The following is a 16602-nucleotide window of genomic DNA, read 5'->3' as shown; positions in this document are numbered from 1 at the left end:
AAAATTAAATATCTATAGATACTTTGGCCTATCGATATTATCGGAACGAAAACCCCCAACCTAAAATTCATTGAAATAAATAGGAATTTCGCTGCTTTTCGGTTGTGTGTGTGTGAGAAAGTACGTAGTCACACGTACACATTTTTCGGAAAAGTAAAATGTATATTTTTTAATATTTTTATAAAATAAAAGCAATTGTTCATTCTCATCTACATTTCTGTGAACTACTTGTGCAAAATGTCAAGAAAAGCATTGACATTTCCACCATTTTTATCTCAAAATGATAAAAATGGTGTTGACAACCTAACGATAATATCGATAGCAATCGATATTTTAAAACATTATGGAATAGAATGCAGAAGACATTAACAAAGCAACTGACGTTAAGGAAATCAGCCTAAGTAAAGTGTGTGACCAACAATTTTATAAGAACTGTTTTTGGACTGCTATTTCTTGCAAAAGAAATCTGTGTTCAGGTATAATATATGTAATAAAAATTGGTATAGTACCATACCATATATAACCATTTTTTAAACATGCAGACATTATTCCCATCGCTGTTGTTTTAATTTATTATTACTGGATAAATTTTGGGATTGTTAGCCAAGGAGTAAGGCGGCAGCAAAGACTATAGTTGCCGACCTCGCCACAGACCTTCAGTTCCTTTTTTTTGTGGATATGCTTCCCCAAATTATCTTTCAATAGCATATCGCCCGCTGGAATTATAAGAGCGACCAAAAAAATCTAATTGAGAAGGTTTTTTAGGTATCCCTATGTAACCCGAACAACCCGTGTTTGCAAAAAAGACAAACCCTCTCCACTATTATGAGCAGTTGATATTCAAAGAAAGCATCACAACAAACATATTTGGTTTGTGCATTAGTTGTTTAAAAAAATTAAAACATCAACGATGGAATATCCAGATTTTTTTTAAACATAAAATTGTAATATTTAAAAACGCTACCAATGTTCTAACAAACCATTACTATATTTTTTCAGACCGGTGTTTAGAAGTTACAAACCACAAAATGAAAATACAGTAGGTGAGATTATTCCACAAAAACCATCGGGAGATATAGAAAACGCCGTCGAAGAGCAATTGAGTTTGCTTCAGAATGCTGCTGTTGTAGAGGATATAGATATAGACAATTTGGCTCCACGTAAACCAGATTGGGATTTAAAACGGGACGTTGCGAAGAAATTGGAACGTCTGGATCGGAGGACTCAGAAGGCAATAGCGGAGTTAATAAGAGAACGACTGAAAAGTAACCAAGACGGTCAAGACATTTTTCAAGCTGTAAATGTCGCCACATCTCACATAGGAAATACAAAGGTGTAAAATATTTTTATTTTAAATTTATTAAAAACTATAAATAATAAATATGTATTAGCAATTGAAATTATTTCAAATTTATCCAATATTTTTCTGTTCCGCACCAAGTGGTTTTATTTTAGATTGCATGGAAGCGATTTCTGAAAAAAAAAACAAAAAATATTCATATCGATGACCTCTAACATTGACTTTAAGGGACCGATAATGGATAGTAACTCAACTGTAATTACGTTGCCAGAACAGAAAATCTTACTAGTAAAATAAGTGCAACGGCAGAAATTTTTGTCTGAATTTTACAGTGTTTTGAACCTTCAGCTATTCATTTATTTGTAAAAAATATGAATTTTAATCCGGAAATGGAAATTTCTATAATTAGATTTGTTGGAGTTGGGTTGCTATCCGTAATAGATCCCTAAGATGGCCTTAACGGAAAAGATAAACCGAAATAAGTATGGCTGATTTCTGAAACGTACCAACACAATGCAACTTTTAGACTTTGTAACATACATATTTCAGATGTACACTAATGAATTGTTCCTACGTTACAACTGTATGTATGTATGGTATGTATTTAATATAATAAATTTATTTTAAATAACCAAATTTTACATAAACGCAGTCAAATGACATGTTTCTTTTTTGACAATGTCAGTGTTGCCACAAATATTTGCTTCGTCCATGATACAATAAGAAGGCAGCATTATGAGCCCAGCTGATGGTAACATAAAGGCCTCCACTCATTTATCAGTCTGTGCCGTCAGTCCGATGAACCAACCCTTTGTCCCAATTTACATTAAGGCCCCCACTCATTAGTCAGTCTGACTGCCAGCATTTATGGTAGTATGTGTAAATTTTTGAAATTTTGAGAATGTATATGTGAGTTTTTGAAGACTGATGAAAATCAAAATAGTTTTGATTTCGAAATGAACCCCCATCAGTCTGGGTGAATTGTGTTTATTTTCAAATTGCCAATAAACAATTTTGAAAAACAGAAAATAATGTTGGTGTAGGAACACAAAAAACGTTGAATTAATTAATTTTTGGAGGAGAAACACAAGATTTTTAGACTTGACTGATGGATTGTGCCACACACTTGTCAGTCACACATACCGAAAGGGTTCATCGGACTGACGGCACAGACTGATAAATGAGTGGGGGCCTTTAGGCGAGTTTACTTGCGGCAATTGTCAGTTTGATGGAGAGAGAGGTGAGGTATATGGTAACCCTTTGCCTCTCAACACCCTCTCTGACCCACAAACTGACAATTGCCGCAAGTAAACTCACCTAATGTAAATTGGGACTTTCTGTATGTGTGACTGACAAGTGTATAGCACGAACCACGAATCACGAATCAGTCAAGCCTAAAAATCTATAATTTCTCCTCCAAAAATGAATGAATTCTACGTTTTTTGTGTTCCAACACCAACATTATTTTCTGTTTTTCAAAATTATTTATTGACAATTTGAAAATAAACACAATTCACCCAGACTGATGGGGGTTCATTTTTCATCAGTTTTGGAAAACTCACACATACATTCTCAAAATTTCAAAAATTTGCACATATTACCATAAATGCTGGCAGTCAGACTGACTAATGAGTGGGGGCCTTAATGTGTCAATTGCATTGAATTTATGTCAAATTTTGACATCTTATGGCTTTACCTAATTAACTGCAGGTTGCGTGTGCGTTCAAAAAAAAAAAAAAAAAAAAAAAACAAAAAAAAAACAAAAAAAAAACAAAAAAAAAAATACATGTATTTGTTTTTGTTGTCAATTTGAAATACAATTTGAAACACGCAACTAATTAGGTAAAGCCTTTATGTTACCAAAAACGGCAGTTGCTGCTACCTTCTTATTGTATCATGGCTTCGTCTTTTTACGATTTATGGAAATGGTGGACCCAAAAAATTAAAATTTCAATTTTTGGCTTCAACACCTGACATTGTCTGGTCATTAAACGGACAAAAAAAAATTTTTAAATAAAATCGATCGATGACGGACAAGTTTATGATGTCCTTGATGAGTTCACAAAATTATATGACAATCGGTTCATTAGTTTTTGAGCAAAAGTTGTACCGTTTCCAAAAAATCATTTCAAGAAAAACGCGTTTTAAGTTTCTATGCTACATACAAATCACAATGAATTTTTCCCTTCCAATACTCATATCTCAGTCAATTTTGGTCCGATGGATTGTTATACAACATATTCTATACTTACGGTGACCAACCGTACTCTATTATAGAGTACAGTACTCTATTTTAGGCGTGCGTACTTTAGTTTTTTAACGTACTCTATTTGTCCTCTATTTTAAGTGGACGTACTCTATGTCCTCTATTTTTGAATTGTTTCAGAATACATGTGAATGCAATTTTTTATGACTTTTTTAATAAATTCTACCAAACTTTTGTTAGGAGATTATTTTTATCTGAAAGGTCACACCTTGAACTAATTTCGAATTGTTTCGTTGGAAAAATATTGAAGTGTTTTCTGACAAATGCCCGCCTACGAAACACTGTTTTTACTGAAGCAGTTTGCGGTGCCCACTGTAGCTTAAAAACGAATAAACCTATCAGAAAATATTTTTGTGGGTTCATTAAAAACCAAATAATCTTGTCCTTAAGAAAAACGGAATTAAAAAATATTCACCATTTTTTAGGTGAACTGTCAAAGTCAAAATTTCGATTTTGGATAGTTTTTCGCTACAAATCTGTCAAAAAATTTAAAAAAGTTCTCGCTTAAGGACAAAATTTTGTATTTATAATAATCCTAAAAAATCTTATGATGATCGGATCATCCGTTTTCGAGCTTTCAAAAATGCGTTTGAAGTTTTTTTTTCATTCATAGGTAAGTAGTGAATTAAGCTGGTATTGGACCCTTTTAGAGGGTAACGAAATTCATTCGACTTTCAATGCCATTACAATGCCAGACCCATAAAAATACTTAAAATATATGAAGGAATTGAATTTCCCATCAGGTAAACATTCCTATGTATAATACAGAACAAGTATAATACAAATAACCTCATATCTCAGGCAATTTTTGTCCGATCGGCTCGGACAACATATGCTATTCTACCTCTACTCTAAAAACATCAAATAAAATATTTCTATTTTTTAAATTTGCAATTGGCTATAACCCCTTAAAGTTAGTAGAATTTTTTGTTAAAATATCATAAAATTCCCGTCCTCTTTTTGATCAGTAACTTTTCATCAACGTGTACATGTACTCTTTTTTCATCCAAAAATATTGGTCACCGTATCTATACTACTTATACTTTAAAATAGACCAATCGTTTTTTTTTCGGTTTTCTGAAAGTCCCCCATTAACAAAATAAAATAAAAAAAACTTTTTTACTCGAATTTGTTCTTAAGATACAATGACGATCTATCCCGTGGGAGACACGAATGTCTCGTGTCGATGCCGCGTATAGAAAAAAGTATGTAGTTATTATACTCAGAAAATATGTCCAGCATTTTGTTGAGTCGACTAAATACGTGGCTTCCACAACAGATCAATACATGTGTATTTATCCCTCTTTTCTAAAGAACTTTTATTTTGTACATACGTTTAGAGTACTTTGCATCCAACGCTGTCGCATATTTCCTCATCGAGTCCAGCTCTTTGGGTATTTCTGTCCTCAAAACATCTACCGTTTGTTTAAGGAATGCTATTTGATCGTCTTTCTCTTTAATTTGGACATTTTTCGCCGTTATAGCTTGTTCTTGTTGTAAAGCAACTTCGGTACGCCAGTTTATTGCTTTCTTCAGCTTATTTAATTCTTGACTTTGCTTCAAAATAATTTGATTGGCTTTAGAAATTTCCTCCGTGGCTATTTCCAAGGCTTGTCTTTTTGTATGGCTTATTTTCTTTTCAGCCTCCAGTTCAGCCATCAATTCAGCCTTGCTTTTCTCATATTTTTTTAGAGATTCCTTCAGGTCGTTGATTTCTTTTTTGTAATCTTGTAAATGCATTTCATGCTTACGCTCACTATTCTTTAGTGACGATGTTTCCTGTTGTAGTTTTTCATTTAGCTCCTTAATGTTTGTATATTTCGCCCTCATTTCGTTTAAATCGTCGTTCAACATGTCGGTGCGTTTTTGGTCCTGCCTATTAACCAAATGTTAAATATACATATGTATGTATGTACGTATATAAAAAATAGGACTTGCAATAAATTTTTCGTTATGTGCAATGATTAGTTGACTTACAGCCTTTCATTTTGTATAGATTGTTTTTCCAGAACAATTTTGTCCATTTGTTTTTGAAGGGATAACAATGCGTTACGACTTTTTTCGTTATCTTGCTGTCGCAGTTCGCTACATGTCCTTAGTTTTTCCTGTAATTGATGAATTTCCTCGGCGTGCTTCTGATTTGTATTCCGGGCAGTTTCAAAAATATTTTCTCTGAGCTTTTTACATTCCTCTTCCATTATTTCAATTTTTTGATTTCTAGTGAGTAGTTCGTTTTGCAGTTGCTGGTTGCCTTGCTCCTGAAGTAACAACTTCTTCTGGAAATAAAACCAAATGAGACAAATTTATTCTTTGGTTTGCAGGTTACTTTATATGAATATACCAAATAGAGTCAGCGATATTTGTCATTACTATCAACATTTGAAAAATCATACATTTTGTACAGCTTATCGTCTTTTCCAATAACTCTATTTGACCATTGGCCACCATGTTAATGGTCAAATATCAAAGACCAGACACCTCCCATATCTCGAGAAGCCCAAACTTTCCGGTGATAGCTAGATGCACAACTATCTCTTAGTCGATAAATGTAAAAAAGATACCATTTTTCTATATTATCCACAGTCATTATATACTCTTTAGCAGAACATCCAAGTTGAAAAATGACATAAAATTAGAAATGTATGGGTACAAATTGAATACTCTCCCGCTGATTTTTGTTTGAAACTGTAAATTATTTACGGCTGGCCTTCGGGATTTAGAAATTCCGGAACAAGAAGGGAATACGATCGCACACCCGTTTTTTTTTTTTTTTTTGAAATTTTTACCACAGGTAGGTCTCGTTGCCCTGAACACAAAAATATATATATCGTCTAGATGTAGTCCATACTTCCCGAGATATAGGCCATTAAATTTCCAAATTTTCTTTTCCTATGGACAGGGGCAAATCTAGGGAACGGGAACAAAAATTTATTTTAAATTATAAATGTTTCTCAAAATTTTCTTTTAAATTAATTTTTTCTAAATAGACGGCCTTCGGCCGTGGATTTAAGACTTTCACCTATGGACAAGTGAAATCTAGGGAATGGAAACAAAACTTTATTTTATATTATTAATTTTTCTCAAATTAGACGGCCTTCAGCTGCATATTTTTGGAACTTTAAAGGCCTATATCTCGGGAAGTATGGACTACATCAGGGCAACGAGACCTACCTGTGGTAAAAAATTTCAGAAGAATCGGGCGTGCGCGTGTAAGCCCGTCTTAAGCCGAAATTCCTTCATAAATTGTAATTTTATCCGAGCAGCACCCCTTCACACAACGGAATATTCGAACGGAACTTCAAAGGTTCATATTTCTGGAAGTATAGACTACCCCTAACGATCTTTATATTTTTGTAATCAGGTAGAAAGATCTACCTTACCTGGGAGAGTATTCCATTTTTTTGCAATGTGTGACTTGTGTTGCATTGTACTGTGCAATTTATTACCTGTATTGCTTCCAAAATATTGTTCATGTAAAATAAGACAACATTAAGTGGTGCTCTGCGACACGGCAAGCTCAGATGAACTAAATTTTTAAATGATCTCTTTTCCACAAATTGAATTTGAAAGTCGTCCATGGTATCATCGCTGATATTTATTATTCGTTTCTCCTTCTGTGGCCCAAGTAAGTTCAATTCCAATTTCCCTGCATGGCACTCCTTCAGCAAATGCACAACGTTCTCCACAAAACCCGTAAAACTGACATGCAAGGATTGGTCCTGTTTCAATTCCTGGAAAGAATTACTATCAACTGTGCTAATGTACATTTTCCGCTGGTCGCCTTTTTCCGTCAATCGCAATTGCTATATGAAATCAGTACAAATATTAGTATCATTTTAAATGTATGACTTGTTTCTTCTTACAATCAATTCCTTGAAATCAATCTTTTCCGCAAAAACATAGCAAAGCCTTTTTTGTTGGGAATCGCCACGGAATGTGACCATTACCTCTTCCGTTGGTATTACACATTCAATGTTTTTGCTATTATTAACGTTAACGAAACAATCGAAGTCTTCCGCAATCTTCCGCGGTAAATATGAGTTTTGGAACATTTTTAAAATTTAACCAAACAACTACTAATTAATCAACAACTATCGACTAGTCGACTACTTGTATTAGCAAACCAAAGTTGTAATCGAAAAGTCCACTTTCGATTTATGAAAGAACATGGCGCAATTACCGATATTATGCTTGGTTTACATTTACGAAATCAACTCGATTTCAACTGTCAATTCCTTTGCGTATACGTCAAATGAAAACTCATATTAAATTAGAGCTGGCAAAAATCGATGCCACTATCGATAATATCGATTATTTTTTAAAAAATCAATATCGACAGATAGTTTTGTCTATCGATATTATCGGATTAAAAACCACTAACCTAAAATTCGTTGAAATAAATATAAATTTCGCGGTATTTCGGTTTTGTGGATGCGAGAAAGTAAGCCCGTATTCTCACATATACTATGTTTACATTTACGAAATCCACTTGATTTCAACTGTCAATTCCATTGCTCAAACGTCAAATGAAATCCTATCGATTTCAGATGAGTTTTCATTTGACGTATACACAATGGAATTGACAGATGAAATCGAATGGATTTCGTTAATGTAAACATAGTAATACAAGCACATTTTGCGTTACCGTACACAAAATTTATATGAAAATCGTTTACGACTTTTAACACTTTATAAAGTACGGGAACAGGCCAACAATTTTTAAAGAAAAGTAAACAGTTTTTTGTTGTATTTTTATACAATAAAAGCAAGTGTTTTTTCCCATTTATATTTCTGTGAACTACTTGTGCAAAATGTCAACAAAAGAATAGACATTTCCGCCAAATGAATGGAGGGGTACACACGATCAATTTTGACGTCGATATTTCGGAAATATCGATAAATGTAAAACTGTCCAGCAACCACAAAATATTTGGTGGTTGCCTGATGACTGACAAAAATGAACGGCCACACTGGCAAGCAACCGATTATTTGAGCAAAACTGATAGTCAAAACTAATCGTGTGTACCCACTTAAAGAGGTGTTTACACTATCTATGAATATCATATGAGATGTCAAATTTGCTACCTGTGAATGTTGTACACATTTGGTATGTTCCCGTACTACACATTTCTACACATTTTTACTCCGATAACCGATTTTTCCTTTATGTTATCGAAAAAAATAGTAAAAATGTGTAGAAATGTGCAGTACTGGAACAGACCAATTAGCTCTGTTCCTTTACGTGCAAGAATCTTCAAGTTTTACCACCTTTTACTCGAAAAGCGTTCCTTTACTTTAGACACCGTACAATTCATATGGGAGCAGTTTACAACTTTTACTACTTTTGCCGGTTTTACTATTTTCAAAAGTAAAGGAACAGACCAATTGTGTGACCACTATGAAAATTTTAATTTATCAAACAGATGTGGCAACTCATATGTAAATTTTTCATTTAGAGAGCTCTCTATTCGCCCATGTATTTTCGTATGCAGTTGAGAAATTAATTATTAAAAGAAAACAATTTTACCAAAAAATTAAGGAAATAGGCAAAGAAAACGAAAATGTGAGTGCGATTAAAGTTTTTAACAATATAAATTGTGTTATTTGCGTGATTTGTGTATATTTTGTGGTCATATGAAATTGTATGCTAGTGTGAACTCAAAAATTAAAGTGGTATGGACTTTGACAAACATAAAGGATGTCGACTGGATAAAAGAAGTGACAGCTCATATGACGTTGATAGATAGTGTAAACACCCCTTTAATAAACGGCCACATGGGCAAGCAATATAGTGGGCAAAAAATCGATGGCACTATCGATAAAATCGATTATTTTTTAAAAATTAAATATCTATAGATACTTTGGCCTATCGATATTATCGGAACGAAAACCCCCAACCTAAAATTCATTGAAATAAATAGGAATTTCGCTGCTTTTCGGTTGTGTGTGTGTGAGAAAGTACGTAGTCACACGTACACATTTTTCGGAAAAGTAAAATGTATATTTTTTAATATTTTTATAAAATAAAAGCAATTGTTCATTCTCATCTACATTTCTGTGAACTACTTGTGCAAAATGTCAAGAAAAGCATTGACATTTCCACCATTTTTATCTCAAAATGATAAAAATGGTGTTGACAACCTAACGATAATATCGATAGCAATCGATATTTTAAAACATTATGGCCCGTTTTTACATATTGTCTTTAAAGTCCATTTTTGTTATACCTTACTTTAAGAAAAGTAAGGAATAAAGTTCGCATTACAATGGATTTGTTATTACATCTTCCATTTAAACTAAATATTATATTTTGTAAAAATATGGCAATATCAAGCAAAAAAATCTGTATACCTCAAGTTTTCTCAAACCTGATTGGTTGATTTGAATTTGCTGACAATTTTTTCTTGCTCTTGGTGCAGCATACTCTCGGGCGCAGTTTAAATTTTAAAAGGAACACAAAGTTCCTTTTAATTTATCTGACACTTATTCTTAAAGCAAACATGTAAGAATAAAAAATGGGTTATCTGACCGATACCGGCCAATATTTAACTACAGAAAGGATGTAATAACGGGCCTATATCGAAAATATCTAATGTTGGGAATATCGATGGTTTGCCAGCTCTACTCTACTGTGTACCCCGCTTATGGCTATATTAGTCCCAATTTACATTGGGCGAGTTTACTTGCGGCAATTGTCATTTTGTAGGAGAGAGAGGTGAGGCATATGGTAACCCTTTGCCTCTCAGCACCCTCTCTCACCTAGAAACTGACAATTGCCGCAAGTAAACTCGCCTAATGTAAATTGGGACTTACACCATAAGCTTTTTCACATGTATGGTCTTGTACACACGCTGCGACTTTTGATGCATGCATCACCATTTTCGTACTTGTAAGGTTGCATTTTTTCGTAATAGTGTAAGAGGTGTAATTTTTGTAACAAACATACATTTTACATACATGTTATGATGGTTGAATGCATGTAGGTATAAATTCATGGTAGAACAAATATAAGGTAAAGTTAATACTACAACAAATACAACTCGAACAACAACCACAAAGGAATTTGTTTTTGTTTGTAACGTTACTGCCAGTTGTATTTGTAAACAAAACAATGAAATATCTATAAATTATTGGAATTTAAAAAACTAATAATTTTTCACATTTGGTTGAATATTTTGGAAAACATGAATGAAAACTCGTTACATTTTCAATTTTTATGTTTCCACATCATTCCACTAAATTCACAAATTCTCGCAGAAAGTAGAATTCTTGCAGAAAAGTTTGGGGTCGCTGGAAATTCATAGAAAAAGGAGAAGCTGTTTCAATGTTTCGTTTTAGAAATCAAAGAAGCACATGTTTATTAGGGCTTTATTTTTTAAATTTTAACAAAATACCTCACATATTAACAAACGTTGTATCGCTTCTACAAGCGGGGATTTACTGCGCGGCTTATCGTTCGAACTTGGAGGAGGTTACATATCATTGATATGAAGAAGTCTTTCTGGGAAATGGTTTTTTCCGAATGATATATTTTTTTCTCAAAAAATATATGTTCCTAATGTACATCGAAATAGAAATAAATAGGGGTGTCTTTTTACTTACTAAATGTTGCCGAAACATTTTTTCAGACGACGGCGTCACTTCATGCATTTGTGAACGACATGTTGAACTAGATAGTGAATCGTTCGTTCGTTGATCGTACGGTCACCGACTCTGATTATAGTTCAGTGAACTATTGAACTATAATGAACTATATCGACTGATCTAGTTCATACGCTCTTTTCAATGAATCGTTCAATTGAACTAGTTCGTTCATGAACTATACAAGTCTATTCTCTAATGGGGTTTCTACACGGTATGTTTTTTACATATTCATGCATAGCAACTGTCACTTTTTTTCGCCCATATGTAATTCCTTCTGCACGGCAAAATTTTATTTTTCAATCGTTTTCTGTTCTTATCTTTATTTATTCCGCGTACAAACAAAACAGCTGTTTACCTTTGGTTGTACAGACGAGAATAGAGCGCGTTCTATTCGAAAAATATACATACGTATGCACATAACACTTTCATGCATTGAAATTTCTGTATGGTTCACACCATGTGTACAAAATTCAGATTTGTAAAACGTGACAGTTGGTATGCACAAATACATATATAAAAAACATACCGTGTAGAACAGCTTTAACTCGTTTTTTGAGTTACCGACAATAATCGGTAACATCAAAACGCAAAATTATGAATGAAAAGTTCAAATAAATATTGACACCACTGTTGCTATCGGTAAAACTTTGCGATTACTTTTTACCGGTCGCTAACTTGCCGAATAATATAGTTAATTACCGAAATTACAAACATTTTATTTCTACCGATTTTTGTCGGTAACTCCAAAAATGTCTTAGGGAATCGCACTACTGGTCTGTATTTTAATATGGTTATATCCCGGGTTAATATTTCTCTGCGTTCGCTTTATGCCACGAATTTGGCCCTGCCGTTTTTTGTTAGGAAGCGTTTGGCCCATGCCTTGGTTTTGCCAGTGTTCCTATACTGTATTGAGGTGTATACTGGTACTTCTTCGGGTAACCTGCATCTGATTCTTATAGCAGTCAACAGAGTTTTGCGGTTTGTATTCAGGCTGAATCCCCGTGCTCATATGGAACCTTATGTGGTTAGGTTTTTTGGCTGTTCTTTTCAGTCCTACATTGATTCACGTTTGCTTCTGAGTTTTTTTAAAGTTCTGAAGTTTCAATGTCCCTTATTTTTAGTAAACGGATTTGTGTTTGGCTCGTTATCTAGGCGCAATCAAATTCAAATCCCAGTTGTACACCATCTGATGGATGTTTCGTTCCTGGTTAGTGTGGCACGGTTGTACAACATGCTGCCCACTGATCTCAAGATTTTTAGCATTTCCTCTAGCACATTCTATAAACGACTTATTCACCATTTCACAAGCCCTGCTTGAATGCATATTTTGTGTATTTGTGTTCTATAGTATGCTTCAGTTTGCATTTATTGATGAACGTAGGAATGCTTTTTTTATAGCGAGTTTTTTGATCTCAGAATGATTGTAGTATTTCCCTTATTTACTTACCTCGGACATGCTGAATATGTCCTTTTGTTAGAGTAGTACCCCACTGTGTGATGCATTGTGTTTTTCATTTATGATATACGCGTTTAATTTTAATTTTTTAGTAATTAATAGTACTTTATTTTAAGTTTTTTTTTCTCTTCATTACGTTACTTTTGTATTTATTTTGGACGTTTGTCCTTTTGTTGGAGTAGTGAGTCACTGGTTTAAGCATTTTGTATTTCATTAATTGGCCTGTTGGCTTTGTTATAGCCCATTTAGACTAACCATAAATCCTCGACTGGATTTAATAAATCCAGTACAAATCTCATTGCATTTAGATATACATTTTGGAGGATTTAAATGGCAGTCAGCTGATCTTGGTTCATAGCACAATTACCAAGGTAGATGCATCAGCCCATCTGAACGAATGTGAAACTTCAAAAGAATTTTTTGTAAATTGATTTCGTCTCAAAAAACATACGTCAAATTACAAATGTATTGTTTAATAATAAAAATGTTAGCACATTATGCTACTAATGCTAACTAAAGAGCAAATAAAGAATTATTTTATCGCAGTTTGCCCATCTAAAATAAATAAACGAATTATTTTATCGTTTAGACATCATAAATATTAGTCTTGGTTGATTAAAATCAACTTTGTACATCAAAACAAATTTAATTTTTCTGCCTTGTTTACAAATTTTTACATTTTAAATTATTTTTAGTGTAGCAATTCACCGATGCATCTACCTTGTTTCTTGTGCCAGCTTGCAACTTTTTGTATTTTCTAGCAACATGTTGCAAAAAACAGAGTTGTATACGAGGATTTATGCCAGATTTAAAACAAATCCACTCAATAGGAGGATTTATTTTTGTATGGGAAATCTGGTAGATTTTGGCTGGATTTAGCAAATAAAACCTGATAGTGGGCTAAATCCGGCTAATGGTGTCATATCTAAATGGCATATTATGCATGTTAAATTGAATAAATAAATAAATTGCTCTGTTCCTTTACTTGCCTAAGGTTACCATTTCTTACCATTTTTAACCTGCAAAGTGTTCCTTTACTTTAAAAAGCATACAATTTATATGAGAGCAATTCGCCACTTTTACCATTTTCTGCCCCTGTTACCATTTTTAAAAGTAACTAGGCGTTTACACACAGACGGTAATGGCAAGACAATAGCAAAGTTACAAACCATTTTCACCAATACATTCATACTTTTTTCTATACATACATATTTAAAAAAATTTAAATGTATTTGTGAAAAAGGTTTTTATTTTTGCTACTGTCTTGCCAATACTGGCATTTGTAAACGCAGGGTAAAGGAACAGGCCAAATATTAGTATACCCCATGGTACAAATACACAGGTAGCCGCATCGGCAATTGTTGGTAACATAAGGTGACAAAATTTGACATCAATTCAATGCAGTTGACACATTATGTTACCATCAGCTGGCATGATAATGCTACCTGTATTATTGTACCATGGTATACCCAGAGCATGGTACAATAAGAAAGGTAGATGCATCGGCGAATTGCTACAACAAAGCAATTTTTTTTTTTTGTAATGTAAAATGTCAAAATTTTCGCCAAATGATCTCTTGTTGTCTCTTTTTATCGCTTGTGTTTGTCTATAAAGTGAACACATGCTATCTCTTACTTACCGAATCATATGGTTTTTTGTTTTGATTTTTCATGGCGAATTCATAGTTTTTTGACGTTTTAGATTCGATCAGCTGGGCTGAGGCATATACCTTTCTAATTGTACCATGACCCAGAGTGACAACATACATGTGAAAAAGCATATGGTGTAATATAGCCATTAATAGTGATGACAAATTAACGATAATATCGATTTTTTTTAGGAAATATCGAAAATATCTAATGTTGAAATATCGATAATTTTCCAGCTCTATTTTTTACACGTGCCACAGCTCACAACACCGGTCCGCTTTGTTTTAATATTTAGAATATATAGTTAGAAAAAACACTGTAAAAATAAAAAAATGAAACAAAAAAATAGCAAACAAAGTAAAAAGACATTCAAGGCCAATGCTAAAGTTGAGAAGAAAGAGGAAGATTTACACGCTGAAGAATCTGTGAACGAGGAAGAATGTGGTAAATAGTAAAATATTGACAGGATGTTTGTTCATCAAATTAAAAACAATCTCTAATATAGAAGGTGATGGCGGCAGTGAGTCTCATGACCAGGATAGCGACGAACCCACGGAGTGTGCTATTGAAAAAGATGAACCAACTATACCGTCAAAAGTGAAGGTCGGTCCTGTCTCAGAGGATGTGCCCCTTGATTGCATTGTGCATGTCAACAAGCTGCCCAAAAGTATGTGCTAGCGAAATGTTTTAATAATCAATAATTAATCATCCATATTTGTCCATGTATTTCAGAAACCAAATTGGTTGATATTGTGGAAATTTTTGCGGAATACGGCTCTATCGATACAGTACACATACAAGAAGGCCCTGCTGACTGTACGGCAAACATAGCTTTCAAGAATTCAAAATCAGCAACATCCGCCTTAAGTGCAGACAAAAAGACTGTGAATGGATCAAGTATTGTAGTGACACGAAAACAAGTATCCTCAAAAAAACAGAAAAAACAAAAAGAAGTTACTTCGAAAAACGGTAGAGAACGTAGCGTTTATGTTAAGTTTTTAAAGCGCGAAACTACGGAGGAACAACTAAGGGAACATTTTAGTTCTTGTGGTGATATTGAGGAAGTAAAAGTAGTTTTGAAAAATTCCATAACGTTTGCTTTTGTAACATTTACCGAAAAAGATATGGTACAGAAAGCCCTTAAACTACATAACTCGATACTAAACGGTAGTACAATTGGTGTCCTCGAAAGCAGCACCGATTCCAGCAGCCAAATAAACAAGCGTGACCCTTCTCTTACAATTGTGTTGAAGAACACGCAAAATTTGGAAAGCGTTGAAGGTGAAAAGCTCGAGTCTATATTTGCAAAGTGTGGTGAAATAGAATCAATGGACGTTGTATGTAAGAAAAATACATTAGCTTTTATTACATTTAAGAATGAGGAAGCTGTTGAGAAAGCGTTCAAGTTAAATGGTAAGACGATCAAGGGTCTATCTTTAGATATAGAGACATATAATCCCGACAAACCCAAGACATCTATATTCGTTAGCAATATTGCAAAAGGTAAGGTAGCACATCCATTTCTACAATTCATATAAAATAAATACGAGATGCACATTTTTGGTTTGTTTCAGACGTAACGGAGGAAGATTTGAAAGAACACTTTTTAAAATCTGGAGATATATCTGCTGTTATCCTAAAAAAGGGTTTCGCAATTATCCATTTTAAAGACTCTGATGGTTATTGTAAATCCTTCTTATTGAACGAATCAATACTGAAGGGACAGATGCTATTTTTGGAACCACACTCTTTCAGAAAGAAGACTATTTTGAAAACCAAAAATAACAATGGCACAAAACGCCGTTCTCAACAGTCCAATGGTGTATTTGGCAGTAAGAGATCAAAGTCATCATAATGCATGTGAATTTTAAACTTTAGTCCATTTTAATAAAAAATTTTTTTTGGTGTTTAAAATTGAGTGTCTTCTTATGTATTATCTATGGACAGTGGCACAAGAAATTACAATAAGTCCTATTCTAAACGCATGGAAATTTTTTCCCAATCCCACATTTTGAGTGTTCGTTTACTCTACAGTACAATGCAAAAGACCTTATAGGGTAAGTGCTCCTAACTCCGGCATGTACCAGTAGTCGGCACCTTTTGTATTTGAATTCAAATAACTCGTAATTACTATAACAAAATATGAGAATGATCTAACAAAAAGTTTCATCAATATTGTCAGCTAACTCTGTGTAAAATTTCATTGAGCTTTCACCATTTATTATACCGGAAAGCTAATAATACTAAAGTTGATGCTGATTGGGATCTCTATAGAGAGAGAGAGAGA

At 33.6% G+C, this 16602-nt stretch overlaps 3 protein-coding genes across 5 annotated transcripts; 2 read left to right on the top strand and 1 right to left on the bottom strand.

The window, feature by feature from the left end:
- The first annotated feature begins 289 nt into the window (after nt 1–289).
- Nucleotides 290–1400, top strand: LOC141393712 (coiled-coil domain-containing protein 12-like). Its single transcript, XM_073967110.1, has 2 exons — nt 290–294; nt 1000–1400. Exons 1-2 carry the CDS (start codon nt 290–292, stop codon nt 1337–1339), a joined length of 345 nt encoding a protein of 114 aa, XP_073823211.1. The 3' UTR covers nt 1340–1400.
- LOC141390206 (spindle assembly abnormal protein 6 homolog) lies at nt 1342–7722 on the bottom strand. 3 transcript variants are annotated; one of them, XM_073962975.1, is made up of 5 exons: nt 7430–7722; nt 7013–7297; nt 5544–5842; nt 4901–5442; nt 1342–1473 (listed from the first exon to the last, which is right to left on the bottom strand). In XM_073962975.1, exons 1-5 carry the CDS (start codon nt 7616–7618, stop codon nt 1412–1414), a joined length of 1377 nt encoding a protein of 458 aa, XP_073819076.1. In that variant the 5' UTR covers nt 7619–7722; the 3' UTR covers nt 1342–1411. The 3 variants fall into 3 exon arrangements, with proteins under 3 accessions (XP_073819076.1, XP_073819075.1, XP_073819074.1); XM_073962974.1 differs by having other exon boundaries at nt 5544–5839; nt 7013–7369; nt 7430–7717; XM_073962973.1 differs by having other exon boundaries at nt 7013–7369; nt 7430–7710.
- Nucleotides 7723–14551: 6829 nt separating this feature from the next.
- On the top strand, nt 14552–16229 carry mod (modulo). The gene is made up of 4 exons (XM_073962976.1): nt 14552–14759; nt 14821–14982; nt 15048–15818; nt 15890–16229. Exons 1-4 carry the CDS (start codon nt 14648–14650, stop codon nt 16168–16170), a joined length of 1326 nt encoding a protein of 441 aa, XP_073819077.1. The 5' UTR covers nt 14552–14647; the 3' UTR covers nt 16171–16229.
- Nucleotides 16230–16602: the final 373 nt, after the last annotated feature.

This window comes from Musca autumnalis, unplaced genomic scaffold (assembly GCF_047663935.1).
Source record: "Musca autumnalis isolate F117 unplaced genomic scaffold, ASM4766393v1 scaffold_1, whole genome shotgun sequence".
Lineage (NCBI taxonomy): Eukaryota > Metazoa > Arthropoda > Insecta > Diptera > Muscidae > Musca > Musca autumnalis.
The sequence above is the reverse complement of the archived record's forward strand: the minus strand, read 5'-3'. Positions and strand labels throughout refer to the sequence as shown.